At 42.1% G+C, this 13,795-nt stretch overlaps 1 protein-coding gene across 4 annotated transcripts in view; it reads left to right on the plus strand.

Annotated features, from left to right (window-relative positions):
* The window catches only part of LOC116988484 (protein argonaute-3), a 104,543-nt gene that overhangs the window by 48,791 nt on the left and 41,957 nt on the right, over positions 1-13,795 (plus strand). For all 4 annotated transcript variants that reach the window (XM_033045225.1, XM_033045224.1, XM_033045226.1 and 1 more), the window contains one exon: positions 9,945-10,081. In XM_033045225.1, the coding sequence (XP_032901116.1) occupies positions 9,945-10,081 (137 nt within the window). The remainder of the gene's footprint in view (positions 1-9,944; positions 10,082-13,795) is intronic.

A 13,795-nucleotide genomic window follows, 5' to 3' on the forward strand; every position in this document is an offset into this window, starting at 1 on the left:
CACCGTAATGTTTGGGACACATGGCTTCACAGGTGTTTGTAATTGCTCAGGTGTGTTTAAATGCCTCCTTAATGCAGGTATAAGAGTGCTCTCAGCACCTGGTCTTTCCACCAGTCTTTCCATCACCTTTGGAAACTTTTATTGCTGTTTATCAACATGAGGACCAAAGTTGTGCCAATGAAAGTCAAAGAAGCCATTATGAGACTGAGAAACAAGAATAAAACTGTTAGAGACATCAGCCAAATCTTAGGCTTAACAAAATCAACTGTTTGGAACATCATTAAGAACAAAGAGTGCACTGGTGAGCCTACTAATCGCAAGGCCATTGGCGACTGGCAGGCCAAGGAAGAACTCCACAGCTGATGACAGAAGATTTCTCCCTATAATAAAGAAAAATCCCGAAACACCTGTCCGACAGATCAGAAATACTTTTCAGGAGTCAGGTGTGGATTTGTCAGTGACCACTGGCCGCAGAAGACTTCATGAACATAAATACAGAGGCAACACTGCAAGATGCAAACCACTGGTTAGCCGCAAAAATAGGATGGCCGGGTTGCAGTTTGCTAACAAGTACTTAAAAGAGCAACCACAGTTCTGGAAAAAGGTCCATAAGACAATGTTCCCAAACAAACTGCTAAAGCAACAAAGCTAAAAAATGGTTAAATTTTGAATAGCCAAGTCAATCACCCGATCTAAACCCAATTGAGCATGCCTTTTATTTGCTGAAGAGAAAACTGAAGGGGACTAGCCCTCAAAACAAGCATAAGCTAAAGATTGCTGCAAATCTGCAAAACATAGTGTTGTACTTCCGGTGGCGCTGGTGTCAGCTGCCTCCACCTACAGCCCGGTATCTTTTTGTTTTTTTGTTTATTTAGTTATGTAAAAGTGTGTTTTTTTTTGTGGTTTTTTTGTGTTTTGATGTGGGGGAAGAGGGTACGGTGCGGGGGATACCGTCCTTCAGCCGCTTCCTGGTGAAGACGCGACTTTTATTCGAGTCGCGTCCTCGCCCCCCCCCCCCCCCCACCACCAGCGGCCTACCTACTGGATTGGCGTGGACTTTCCTGCGACCAGAGCTCCAGCAGCGGCGGGACAGCGCTGATACATCGCGAGGCTGGCGATGCCTTACCGGGGGTCACCGTCTGGAGCCCGGAGTGCTGGACCTGCGGCACCAACATCATGGAGCTGCGGTTTGCGGAGCTCCCAACGCGGGCGGCGCTGATGGACAGCGCGGGGTCCTGCGACTCTGCCCGGCTCGGCCTGTGGACTCGGGAGCTGCGGACTCCGGCTGCGGGCTCGGGAGCTGCGGACTCGGGAGCTGCGGACTCGGGAGCTGCGGACTCGGGAGCTGCGGACTCCGGCTGCGGGAGGCGGCTGATCAGGAGGTCCGGGCCGCTGAGGAGGAGGATGTTCACCGTTGGGGTTCGGTGTCGGCGTTCCACCAGCCCGGCGTGAGGGCCTGAACATCGGGCCACCCGGGGCGGCGACTGCGGGTGCTAGGAAGGCCTCGAACACGAGTGAACATCTGGGAAGAACGGAGGGGAGGCTGGCTGGACTATGGTGCCTTCCTCACCTTGGTGCCACTGTGTTATGTTGTGTCGTGGACTTTCAGTGTTTGTGCTTTTTTTTAAATTCTATTTTATTTTTAATATGTTTTATTATTTATTATTATTTATTTATTTTTATTTTTATGATACTGCCTGTAAGGGAAATTCATTTCGTTGTCTCTAACTGAGACAATGACAATAAATTTGAATACAATACAATACAATACAATACAATACAGGCCTGGCAGAGCATCACCAGAGAAGGTACCCAGCAACTGGTGATGTCCATGAATCGCAGACTTCATGCAGTCATTACATGCAAAGAATATGCAACAAAATACTAAACATGACTACTTTCATTTACATGACATTGCTGTGTCCCAAATATTATGGTGCCCTGAAATGGGGGGGACTATGTATAGGTATGTTGCAAAGCCTACCTGAAGCGTCGCTGAAAATCTTTCGCTGCGGGTGTGCGCGATTTTGGCGCCGTTTAGAGGGGGGCGGGTTTAAAACGCGATTTTCTCTAGGCTGTTCAAATCGAAGATGTTCAGCCTAGTTAATTATTAACGAAAAATCGCTGGAAGACCCCGTCGCAAAAGCTATTATTAGTTTTAAAGGCCTCGTATAATAGTTATAGTAGTTTAAAAATCAATCTCTAAACCCGCGACCACCAGCAACCGCAGGGTCTCATAGAGCAAACAATTGAAGGTATGCTGCTTATTTTTACATTAAAAAGGGCTTCTTAAGATCCCTTTATACAAAGTTTAATATTGCGAGTAGCTCATTTTGGGCCCATTATATCCCGCAGTATTTTTCTGGGCATTTGAGGGCACAAATCTACCGCAATGTGAACGTTCTAAACCAGCGCGTTCACAGGATCCCACTAGAAAGCTGATTTAAAATGGACTTTAATTTACAGCAATTAAACACTAAATTCCTTCCATTTGGCCTATAAATTAATGTAAATGAGATTTAAAAATCATGTTTTATTGTGAATTATTTATGAATATTATTTGGACACTTAGGCTATTTAAAAATGTTAATCATTTATTAAGAAATGGATAGATGTTTAGATCTAGTAATTGAAGTTTGAAATTAGCTACACTTGGGTAACTAACTAATTATATGCTTTAATTTCAGGTCATCCAAGTAAGATTATTTTATATTTGTTTCAGAATGGTTCAATCTACGATAACTGAAATTTTCATTCAGTTCTCTTAATTTTTCAGAAGGTTATGGGCTTTTGACTGTCCACGATCACAGCTTTTTTGTTATGTCCATAGAAAATCAATAGGGAACAAGATGCTAATTTCCGAGTATGAAAATGGCCATAACCTTTTAAATACTTGAGATATGAAAGTGAATTAGGTGACAAACTAAACTTCTTTTTATGCTTTATCTGATGGGATAAATTACAGACTTGATTTTTTAAATCTCAAAATTTTGTAACATTGCTACTATGTATAAACACTGCTGCAATTTCTACATGGTGAAACCAAAATGCATAAAAATACCCTTAAATAAAATCTGACAATGTGCACTTTAACCACATGTGATTTTTTTAATTACAAATCTCAAATTGTGGAATACAGAGGCAAATAAATAAATGATGGGTCTTTGTCCCAAACATTATGGAGGGCACTGTGATAGCATATCAGAGTGTTGCATTATTATTGGCAAAGACTAAAGAGATGGTGGTTAACTTTGGCAGGTCCAAGCTCCCCCTTCAGCCGGTCAACGCTGCAGGGGCTGACATTGAGGTGGTGCAGACATATAAATACCTTGGAGTGCACCTTGACAACAAACTGGACTGGTCTGTCAACTCTGACTCCCTCTACAAAAAAGGCCAGAGCAGACTCTTTTTCCTCAGAAGGCTCAAATCCTTCAATGTGTGTAAGGATATGCTGCACATGTTTTACAACACAGTGGTCGCAAGCGTTATTTTCTACGCTGTTGTCTGCTGGGGCAACAGCATTAGTGCAAAAAACAATATGAAGCTGGTCAAACTGGTTAAACGAGCTAGCTCAGTGCTGGAGGGGAGAGTAGACTCTGGGATGGAGGTGCTTGAGAGGCGTATGAGGCACAAGGTGCAGGTCATCCTGAAAAACCCCGGGCATCCACTCCATATAATTCTGGAGAGTCAAAAGAGCACTCGAAACAACAACCGGCTCCTCTCCCTGCCCTGTAGAACGGAGCGGTTCAGGAGATCCTTCACCCCTGCAGCCATTAGATTTTATAATTCGGACCGCTAGGCTGTAGGGGGATGCATTTTGCAATTATTAATTTTTAACTGTTAATTATTGGTCTTTTTAAGTATTTATTGCTCTCAGGTAGTGTCCACATTGTATTCTATGTATTTTCTGTCTGCGTTCGTTTTGAATCTGTGGGTTTGTTGGTTGGGAGCTTCTGGACATCTGAATTTCCCTGAGGGGATCAATAAAGTATTTATTATTATTATTATTATTATTATTGGAATTACGTTTTCTTGAAGAAACACCTTTACATAGCCTTGAACTGGTGCAAACAACAGTTTTAACTTTCTTGTTAGCTATCCATTGCATTTGTTAATTCTGTGTTCACCACATAACACAACACAATACTTGCTGTTAATGTACTTTAAACTAGTAAATCTTCTAAGAGCACTTTGAGATTAGTTTAAAATACAAAGCTTAATAATGATAGACCTACTTTCTATCAGCTCCAGAGAGACTTGGGTTTGATCCTGACCTGATTTGATTTATGGTAGTTTCCATTTAAATTCCATCCAGATGGAATTTATGGTTTAATATACCAACTCTGAATTTAGGTGAAATGTCAATTCTATTCGTTTTCACTCCATTGAACTAGTGAAGGAAATTGTTTGTTTAATATTCTCACAATCATTCTCTATTTATAATTTTGAGGAGAATCATTTGCCATAATTCGGCTTGCTCTCCTTAATTTCTTAAGCCATTTCTGATATTGGGTCCTAGTTAAAGTATCAGCATATCCTCTCAATATTGAAATGCTAATTTGTTTGTGTTGTTTAACTTGGATCAAATTCAACTTTCACTTGCATATAATACTTTAATTATGGAAGGAAAACTGACTGATTTGGCACTGATTGGCAAATTTGAGGTACTGTGATGGTGGTGTGAAAAGGACACCAAAGTATTTTATCCCATTAGATATACAGTGCAACTCAACGTTATTGTCCACGAATGTAATATGACCTCAAGTACCTCTGATCCACAGTGTACCTATACCTGCCCAATCTCATAACACAATGCAACCCATGAATTAAGCAATGTGACCTTGATGTTGTATTCTAGTTTACTAATATGTATCGCATTTCAATGAAGGGTCCCAATCTTGATCAAATAGATTGAATGTGTGATCTAAATTAGATGATGGTTGAGACTGAAATCCCCAGACTAATTGCATTTAATGTGTATAGATACCGTATTTAGTGCAACAGTATATATTATTATTTTACTTCTAATTTTGTTTTTGTAGTCAGCATAGATTCAGTGGGATAGTTGTATGACATAAGAAAACATAATCCCTGAGTAGACACAAAATGCTGGAGTAACTCATCGGGTGAGGCACCATATCTGGGGAGAAGGAATGGGTGACGTTTCGGGTCAACCGGAAAGTCGCCCATTCCTTCTCTCCAGAGATGCTGCCTCATCCACTGAGTTACTCCAGCATTTTGTGTCTCCCTTTGATTTAAACCAGCATCTGCAGTTCTTTCTTACACATAATCCCTGAGTAACTGGAAATTGACAAATATACTATGCTTAATGTTAATGATTGCAATTGATAAGATGCTACATTAAAGGTTATTGCAGTAATAGTTATCAGCTTATGGTGCAAGTAGTAACATATTGACGTAGATAAAAGATTGGATGGAAAATGCAGTAGGCACGAATGGAATTAAAACAGAAAACGTTGAAAAAACTCAGCAGGCCAGGTGTACCTGTAGAGAGTCAGTTAACATCTCGGATGGAAGACACTTCATCACTTCTATTGTGCAAGTGACTGCAGAGTTCTGAGATGTCCGAGACATTATTCGGGACGAAGCACCCAGTTGTTGGCATGCCATCCGAAAACATTTATTCCTTCCAGCATCACACCATGGCTTTACAAAATGCAATGCAACTATTCATCCAACCTCCTCTGATCGCACTTCCCAAACTTGTCATTTCTACCACCAAGTCATGCAAGGGTAGCAGATCTTGGAAACACCATTCCCTGCACACTTAGAGTCACACTGAATATTCAATGGAAAATATTTTGCCATTTATTCATTGTCACTAGATCTATACATACTGGAACTCGCTGCCCAACACCATTATGAGTACAAAAAACATTAAGGGTACTTTTATCAGAGGCTGAAGATGTCTCATCACACTTCGACGATCATGAGGGATAATTGATGCCCTTGCCAGCAACTCCCATATCCCTAAGAAAGAATTAAAAGCAAAACTTACAATCCATCCACCAATAATAAAAAATAAGCGCGGCGCAGTGTGAGAGTGTCACAATTCTAACGTTGCTTCCTTGCTGATTATCTGATTAATTAAATATGTAGTTAAGTGTAAATCTTATACCCTTGTTGTCCGTCATAGACTCCATAAAGTCATGATATAACTCCACGCATGACAAAATGTCTGTCCACCCCAGGTGAAGCTACTAATCAAAATCTGTAGTCCAGTGCTGTGCATTCCAAGAATTGGAATTGAATCAGTTGGTTTATTTCATTGATTCGTGCTAAAAATATTGAAATTATCTGCAAGCCGCACCCTAACTGGTGTATCGGATACTGTCCGTTCTAAAACTATGTAACTCTTTACCTTGATCCAATATAGAAATTCTAACATTATTTAGCTATTGTATCAGTTTTCAGAAAGCCACCAGCAATAGTTGATAATAACTTTGCTCTTAGATTGAGATTAACAATAAAGGAACTGGTAGATAATCTATCCAAGATAGACGATTTTGTCATAATCTAATTTCTTCTAATTGTTGCAAGATGCTTCATATCGAGTTTTGAAATGCCATTCAAAGTACATCAATAACAAAGTACATTCCACAAGCATAGAGTGGGTGATCAGTTAATCTGCGTCTGTGGATTGAGCTGGGAATGTACGTTAGTACATTGGGAACATTCTCAGAGCTCTTCAGAATAATTCCGAAGAACTTCATTCTACTCAGTGAAGTCCATCTCTCATTGTTTTGACCATACTAATTATCTTTGTCCGTTTATAATTTCCAATAACTTCCATACAATTGATGTTTAACCAACACTTAAGTAGCTGCCTAGCTTCTCCACCATCCTATAATAACTGTTCATGTGGACACAAAATTGGCTCCAAATCCTTATGGATAAATCAATTTTGATGATAATCCATAAAATAAAAACAGAAATTGCCTGGCTTGCAAGAAATGCAACACGTTTAGATCAGACCTTTGAAATAAGCCAACTGATTCAAATTCCACTTCTAGAAATTCACCATACTGGAGTGCAGATAAGTAGCTTCAATTAATGATGTGAAATTTGCAGTTTTCTGTTGAAAGGGTGCAATTCCTGAATATAGAATACTTTGGAATTTTGTGTGGCATATGTGCAATTTTTCAGTATATTGCTGTTAATATTTCAGAAAGTAATTGAACTCTTGAGATTTCTTGATCTTGTGCCCCATTATTTACATTGAATCTACTTTACTCCACTTGAAACTTTAAGCTTTCCATAAATAAGTTGGTATTTTATCCACAGCCTTCACTACAAAATGAAACAAACTTGTCATTTAGTCACGTTTGTCAATTCCTTAATGTCTGCGTGTTCCTTTCATGGTTTTGACACATTTTAACACTTTTAAAGCATGTGTTTATGGTTCTAAATTTATTCCATGTTTTGATATTTATTGTAGCTTATTGTTGCTAGATTTTTGGTGTTTGACTTTCGTACTATTTTTATATCTATACATGACTAAAACTCTGATCTTGTGCACTTCCGGTTTGCATGTTTTTTCTATTTTGCGCAATAATGGTACACAATAGCACTGTGATTTTTCGCCACCTTATTCACCATTCTCTTGTGCTCAAGTGCAACAAGTTTTGTTCCGATCAATGGTTTATTTCAAAAGTTATTAAGGTTTAAAAATCTTTAAAACCGGGCATGCACAGATTGGTCTCCTCTCCTGTCAGCCACCGCCACACAGATTGGTCTCCTCTCCTTTCAGTCACCCGGGATGGCGACGCCCCTTCCTGAGCTGCTGCGGCCTCTCCCGCCTCACTCAAGAACTCCTCTCTCCACTCCTCACAGTAACTTGTTTACCGTCTCCCTCACCACCAGCAGCAGACGCACGGGAGGGTGGGGGGTGGGGGTGTTCAGTGGAGGTCCTAGTCCCATCTCTCTCCCTCACTCACCCCTCTCCCCCGCCCGCCCTCTGCAGTAATAGCGGTTCTGTTGACCCGTCCCCACGGATGCGATTGTCCGTCTCCTCCGCCGCTGCGGTAGCTCACTCACACGGCACTCTCGGAAATCTTCTCGCGGCCCGGCCAAGTGGCAGCAACGAGCAGGCGGGCAGGGCAGGGACGGGATGGGCCGAGCGGCAGCAGCGGGCGGTCGGCCAGGACGGGGACGGGCTGAGCACCTGCTGAGCCGGAGTGGGCGGAGGGAGGGAGAGTCATGTTGCAGGGTGGCCTTGCAGTTTGCGCGGAGTTTGAGTCACACGCACGCAAGCGCACACACACACACACACGCACACACACGATGCAAACTGGTCCAATCGTCAAGTCAACGGGATCTAAACCACAGCAAACAATGAATGACCTATTGAGGAAGGAAGTGCAGGTGCTGCTTTTTATGGAGGGAGGGAGTGATTGAGGGTAGGGGAAAGGGGAGGAAGGGTGTGGGAGGGATTGGGGGAGGGGAGGAGGAGAGGGGAAAGATCCTGGTGAGGGGGGAGAGGGAAAAAGTGGTGAAGGAGGAGGAGGGGGAATAGAGGGGGGAGGTGGGGAGTAGGAGAGGAGGGCAGTGGGGGAGGTCAGGAGGGATAGTGGGGGGGATAGGGGAGGTGAGGCGTGGGGGGGATAGGGGAGGTGAGGCGTGGGAGATAGAGGGATAGGGGGGTAGAGAGGGATTGCGATGGGGAGGAGGAGGAGAAGGGAAAGAAGAGGGAGGGTGAAGAGGAGAGGGAGGGAGGGGATGAGGGGAAATGTGCCACGCCTGCGCAGTTGGGGACTATGCATGAGTGGTTGAATATTGCGTTGGAATGGGTTGCGTTGGGGGAACGGGTGAGTGGTGGAATATTGTGTTGGGAGAGCAGACCCAATGGGTCTGCATTTAGTCTAGTATACTATTCAAAGTCTCAACTTGTCTGTCTGTCTGTCTGTGATCTCAAGGAAGTACGCCTATACGGTACACAATAGCGGAAAATGTTATGCACCACTTTACTCAGCTTTTTTTCATGGTCGTTCCTATAAAGTTTTGTTTAGATTGATCTTGTATTTCACAAGAAATTTTACATTTTTTAACTTAAAGTCAAGATTTTACAACAAATTTCACAATACTATATCTTCAACTAGGTCTGAAGAAGGGTTTCGGCTGAAACGTTGCCTATTTCCTTCGCTCCATAGATGCTGCTGCACCCGCTGAGTTTCTCCAGCTTTTTTGTGTACTATATCTTCAACTATAACTTCACAGTGATACATTGTTGCATTCTAGGCACAGTCAGTCACTATGCAGCTATATCTTCATCTATGACTTCACATTGATACATTGTTGCAATCTCGGAAGTCAGTCCTTCCAGCACTAGAAAGTGCAATTTCAAGCTAACCCCCTCTCTTTATCCCCCCTCGCCCCTATGTCTCTCTTTCTCTCCCTGTCCAGTCTTTCCTCCCCTCCTCTCCTGTCCTCCCCTTCTCTCCCCTCTCCTCTCCCCTTCTCTCCACCCTCTCTCTCTCTTCCCACTTTCTCTCTCACCTGTCCCCTCTCTCTCTGTCCCCTCTCCAACTCTCCTCCTCTTCCCTCTCTCTCCCCCCCCCTCTCCTCCCCTCCCCTTCCTGCTCTCTCCCCCTCAATAGCGCGTCAAAGTCGCCCTCTCCGCCTCAGTATATATATATTTTTTTAATCAAAAATATGGGGAACGGGTGAGTGGTGGAATATTGCTTTGGGGGACCAGGCCTCCCGTGGGGGCTTTGGGTGAGTGGTGGAATATTGCGTTGGAAGAGCAGGCCTCCCGTGGGACAGGGGCCCAACGGGTCCCACTTGGTCTAGTATCTTTATAGAGCTTTCCCTTTAAGTCGATATCTCGCGTGATGCCATGTGCTTGTTTTAATTTTTACTGATTAGAAATGGTGGATATGATCCTTGACACCAGACTTTAATTTATGTTCTCTGTATTGTTACAGGTACACCCCTGTTGGCCGCTCTTTCTTCTCTGCCCCCGAAGGGTATGACCATCCATTGGGTGGGGGTAGAGAAGTCTGGTTTGGTTTTCATCAGTCTGTCAGACCAGCCATGTGGAAAATGATGCTGAACATAGATGGTGAGTCGTGATTTATTTATATTAGGTTTCATTTTTTTAGGTGTAGATTAATCTTACACCTTTTACCACTGGTGTTGGTTTGATTTATCAAGCAAAATAGTTAAGGGATATTGCATTATAGTTCTGACAGACGGGACTGAAGATCATCTGAGAAATTAGAAATTGTGTATTTTTAGAATAGGCCTCAAAGAATTTATGGGAGATGAAAGATTGTTTCATTTTTACATTAATCACTTACAAAAAACACACACCTGGAGGAAGTCAGTGATTCAGGCAGCATTTGTGGAGGGCATAGACACATGACATTTGAAGCCAGGGCTCTTCTTCAGACTGAGTCTCGACCCGAAGAACGGTCTCGACCCGAAACATAATCTGTCCATTTACTTCCACAGATGCTGACTGACTTGCTGAGTTTCTCCAGTCTTTTGATTTTGCTCAAGATTGCCAGCAACCTGCAGTTTCTTGTGTCCACATTAATTAAATAGACTACCCTCCACAAAGCTGACTTTGGAACTTGAACAGAATTTATTGGTGTCAATCCTTGCCAGAGGTTTTTATACTTACACATTTAACCACTCATTGTTTTCCTCTTCCAATCTCCATTATTACATTGCATTAATCTTCTGCATCACACCATAATATCTACCAACCATACTTGGTCCATAATCTCAAGTTGTTACATCTTTTATTTTTTTCATTTTTGTCATTCAAAGTCTGTTCTTAAATTGACATGTAGCAATCAGCACCATGGCATTCCAATATTCTGGATCTAATAACCTTTCATTGCTTAATTTGTGACCACATTTAGTTGGACATAGAGGTTCTGGAATTCCATATGCTTGCCACTTCACTATCACCACCTCGCCATTTAGGTTGCTCCTTTTTGGTCAAACATTTAGTCAACTCCGTTAAAAATCTCTTCATAAAATTTGAATATTCTTAAATGGCATATTGTGCAATGTTTTCCCAATGTCATTGTTTATAAGATTTTGCCGTTGGCAGTTATTTATTTTTCCGTCCAATTTCTCCATTATATGGTTCTTTGACCTTAATAATAGGGCAACATCTGTGTTGTGTTAAGAATTTTAGCAAAGCTATGGCTCAAGGATGGTAACCCAGGGATGTCAATCAAGTTGCATCAGCATCTCAATATCTCCATGAAATTATCTCTATTCGACCGTGAAGACAGATAAATCAATCTGTTGAGAACCAAGAACATACTATGATATCGGGAATCATTGGATCCAGCACAGCTCCTCATAATATTCAGTGCAATTTAAACTGTATTTAATTTTTAGTATAACATGGAACTGTTGATGCTGGTTTATATCAAAGGTAGACACAAAATGCTGGAGTAACTCAGTGTGTCAGGCAGCATCCCTGGAGAACATGGATAGGTGACGTTTTGTGTCGGAACCCTTCTTCAGACTATAGTGGGGCAGGAAAGAAAGCTGGAAGAGATGGGGCAGGACATAGAAACATAGAAAATAGGTGCAGGAGTAGGCCATTCGGCCCTTCGAGCCTGCACCGCCATTCAATATGATCATGGCTGATCATCCAACTCAGTATCCTGTGCCTTCCTTCTCTCCATACCCCCTGATCCCTTTAGCCACAAGGGCCACATCTAACTCCCTCTTAAATATAGCCAATGAACTGGCCTCAACTACTTTCTGTGGCAGAGAATTCCACAGATTCACCACTCTGTGTGAAAAAAAATATTCTCATCTCGGTCCTAAAAGACTTCCCCCTTATCCTTAAACTGTGACCCCTTGTTCTGGCATTCCCCAACATCGGGTACAATCTTCCTGCATCTAGCCTGTCCAACCCATTAAGAATTTTGTACGTTTCTATAAGATCCCCCTTCTATCTTCTAAATTCTAGCGAGTACAAGCCAAGTCTATCCAGTCTTTCTTCATATGAAAGTCCTGCCATCCCAGGAATCAGTCTGGTGAACCTTCTCTGTACTCCCTCTATGGCAAGAATGTCTTTCCTCAGACTAGGAGGCCAAAACTGTACGCAATACTCCAGGTGTGGTTTCACCAAGGCCCTGTACAACTGCAGTAGAACCTCCCTGCTCCTATACTCAAATACGTTTGCTATGAATGCTAACATACCATTCGCTTTCTTCACTGCCTGCTGCACCTGCATGCCTACTTTCAATGACTGGTGTACCATGACACCCAAGTCTCGTTGCATCTCCCTTTTTCCTAATCAGCCACCATTCAGATAATAGTCTACTTTCCTGTTCTTGCCACCAAAGTGGATAACCTCACATTTATCCACATTATACTGCATCTGCCCACTCACCCAACCTATCCAAGTCACCTTGCAGCCTCCTTGCATCCTCCTCACAGCTAAGGTACACAAAAATGCTGGAGAAACTCAGCGGGTGCAGCAGCATCTATGGGGCGAAGGAAATAGGCAACGTTTCGGGCTGAAACCCTTCTCCAGAGAGGGTTTCACGTAAAAATTACAAACATTATGTGGCAACTTATACAAGAGAAAATAGACTGGTGTTTGATGGCAGCAGCAAGCCAAATACAACTGGCTGATCCAGGCATACACTAGCCCTTTCCCCGAACTCTATACCCGTTACATTGACGACTGCATCGGTGCTACCTCCTGCACCTATGCAGAACTCATGGATTTTATTAACTTCACCAACAATTTCCATCATGCACTCAAATTCACTTGGACCACCCTCCCCTTTCTTGATCTCACCATCTCCATCACAGGAGATAGACTATTGACTGACATCTATTACAAACGCACTGACTCTCATATTTCGCCTGGGCAGCTTACAACCCAATGGTATGAATATTGATTTCTCTAATTTCAAGTAACTCCTTCACTCCCTCTCTCAACATCCTTCCCCCACCCAAGTCGCACCAGGTTCCCGTCTCGCCTAGCAATGTCATGTTTCCTTTATTATCGTTACTATTTTGAATATCTTTCATTCATTTGTTCTATATGTCTCTACATCACTGTCTATATATCTTGTTTCCCTTTCCCCTGACTAGTCTGAAGAAGGGTATCGACCCGAAACGTCACCCATTCCTTCTCTTCGGAGATCCTGCCGATCCTGCTGAGTTGCTCCAGCATTTTGTGTCTATCTTCAATTTAAACCAGTATCTGCAGTTCCACATGTTGCCACATGTCCTTTGTAAATTGCTGATAAATGACAGCCTGATCTAAACTTTTACTTCAGTACAATGCAATGAAATTGATAAAAAACGAATGCCAGCTGCAAATCTGTTATGCTTTGATTGCTTTTGAATATGTCTGACAATTGAAACATTCAAAATTAATTTGTAGTGTATTTAAAAAAAAAATAAAACATGATTATTTTAAAAAAAGATTCCCTTAAAACTTATTTTAAAGTTTTAATTAAAACCCAACAAATATATTGCATTATGTATCCATTTGCAGCTTAAATTGACACTCCCCAAAAAAGCTTCTGGTAGTTTCCATATTTGTTCCACTGCTGGAGTTTTAAAATATTTGGGAACGCCACCTGAAGATGGAGAATCTGAAATCTTGCTATTGAATGCTGCCTTTTCAGTGCAGAACTGTTTACATTTCCCAGAACCCATTGCTGTTGAAAACTATTACGGCTTTGTGCTGTTACTGAGATTTTAAATCGATCAAATGTTGAATCTGTTGACACTGAAGTGATCAATATTTGAAGCATTTTCAGCTATTAACTTAATTTAT

The sequence above is a fragment of the Amblyraja radiata genome, chromosome 27 (genome assembly GCF_010909765.2).
Source record: "Amblyraja radiata isolate CabotCenter1 chromosome 27, sAmbRad1.1.pri, whole genome shotgun sequence".
NCBI lineage: Eukaryota > Metazoa > Chordata > Chondrichthyes > Rajiformes > Rajidae > Amblyraja > Amblyraja radiata.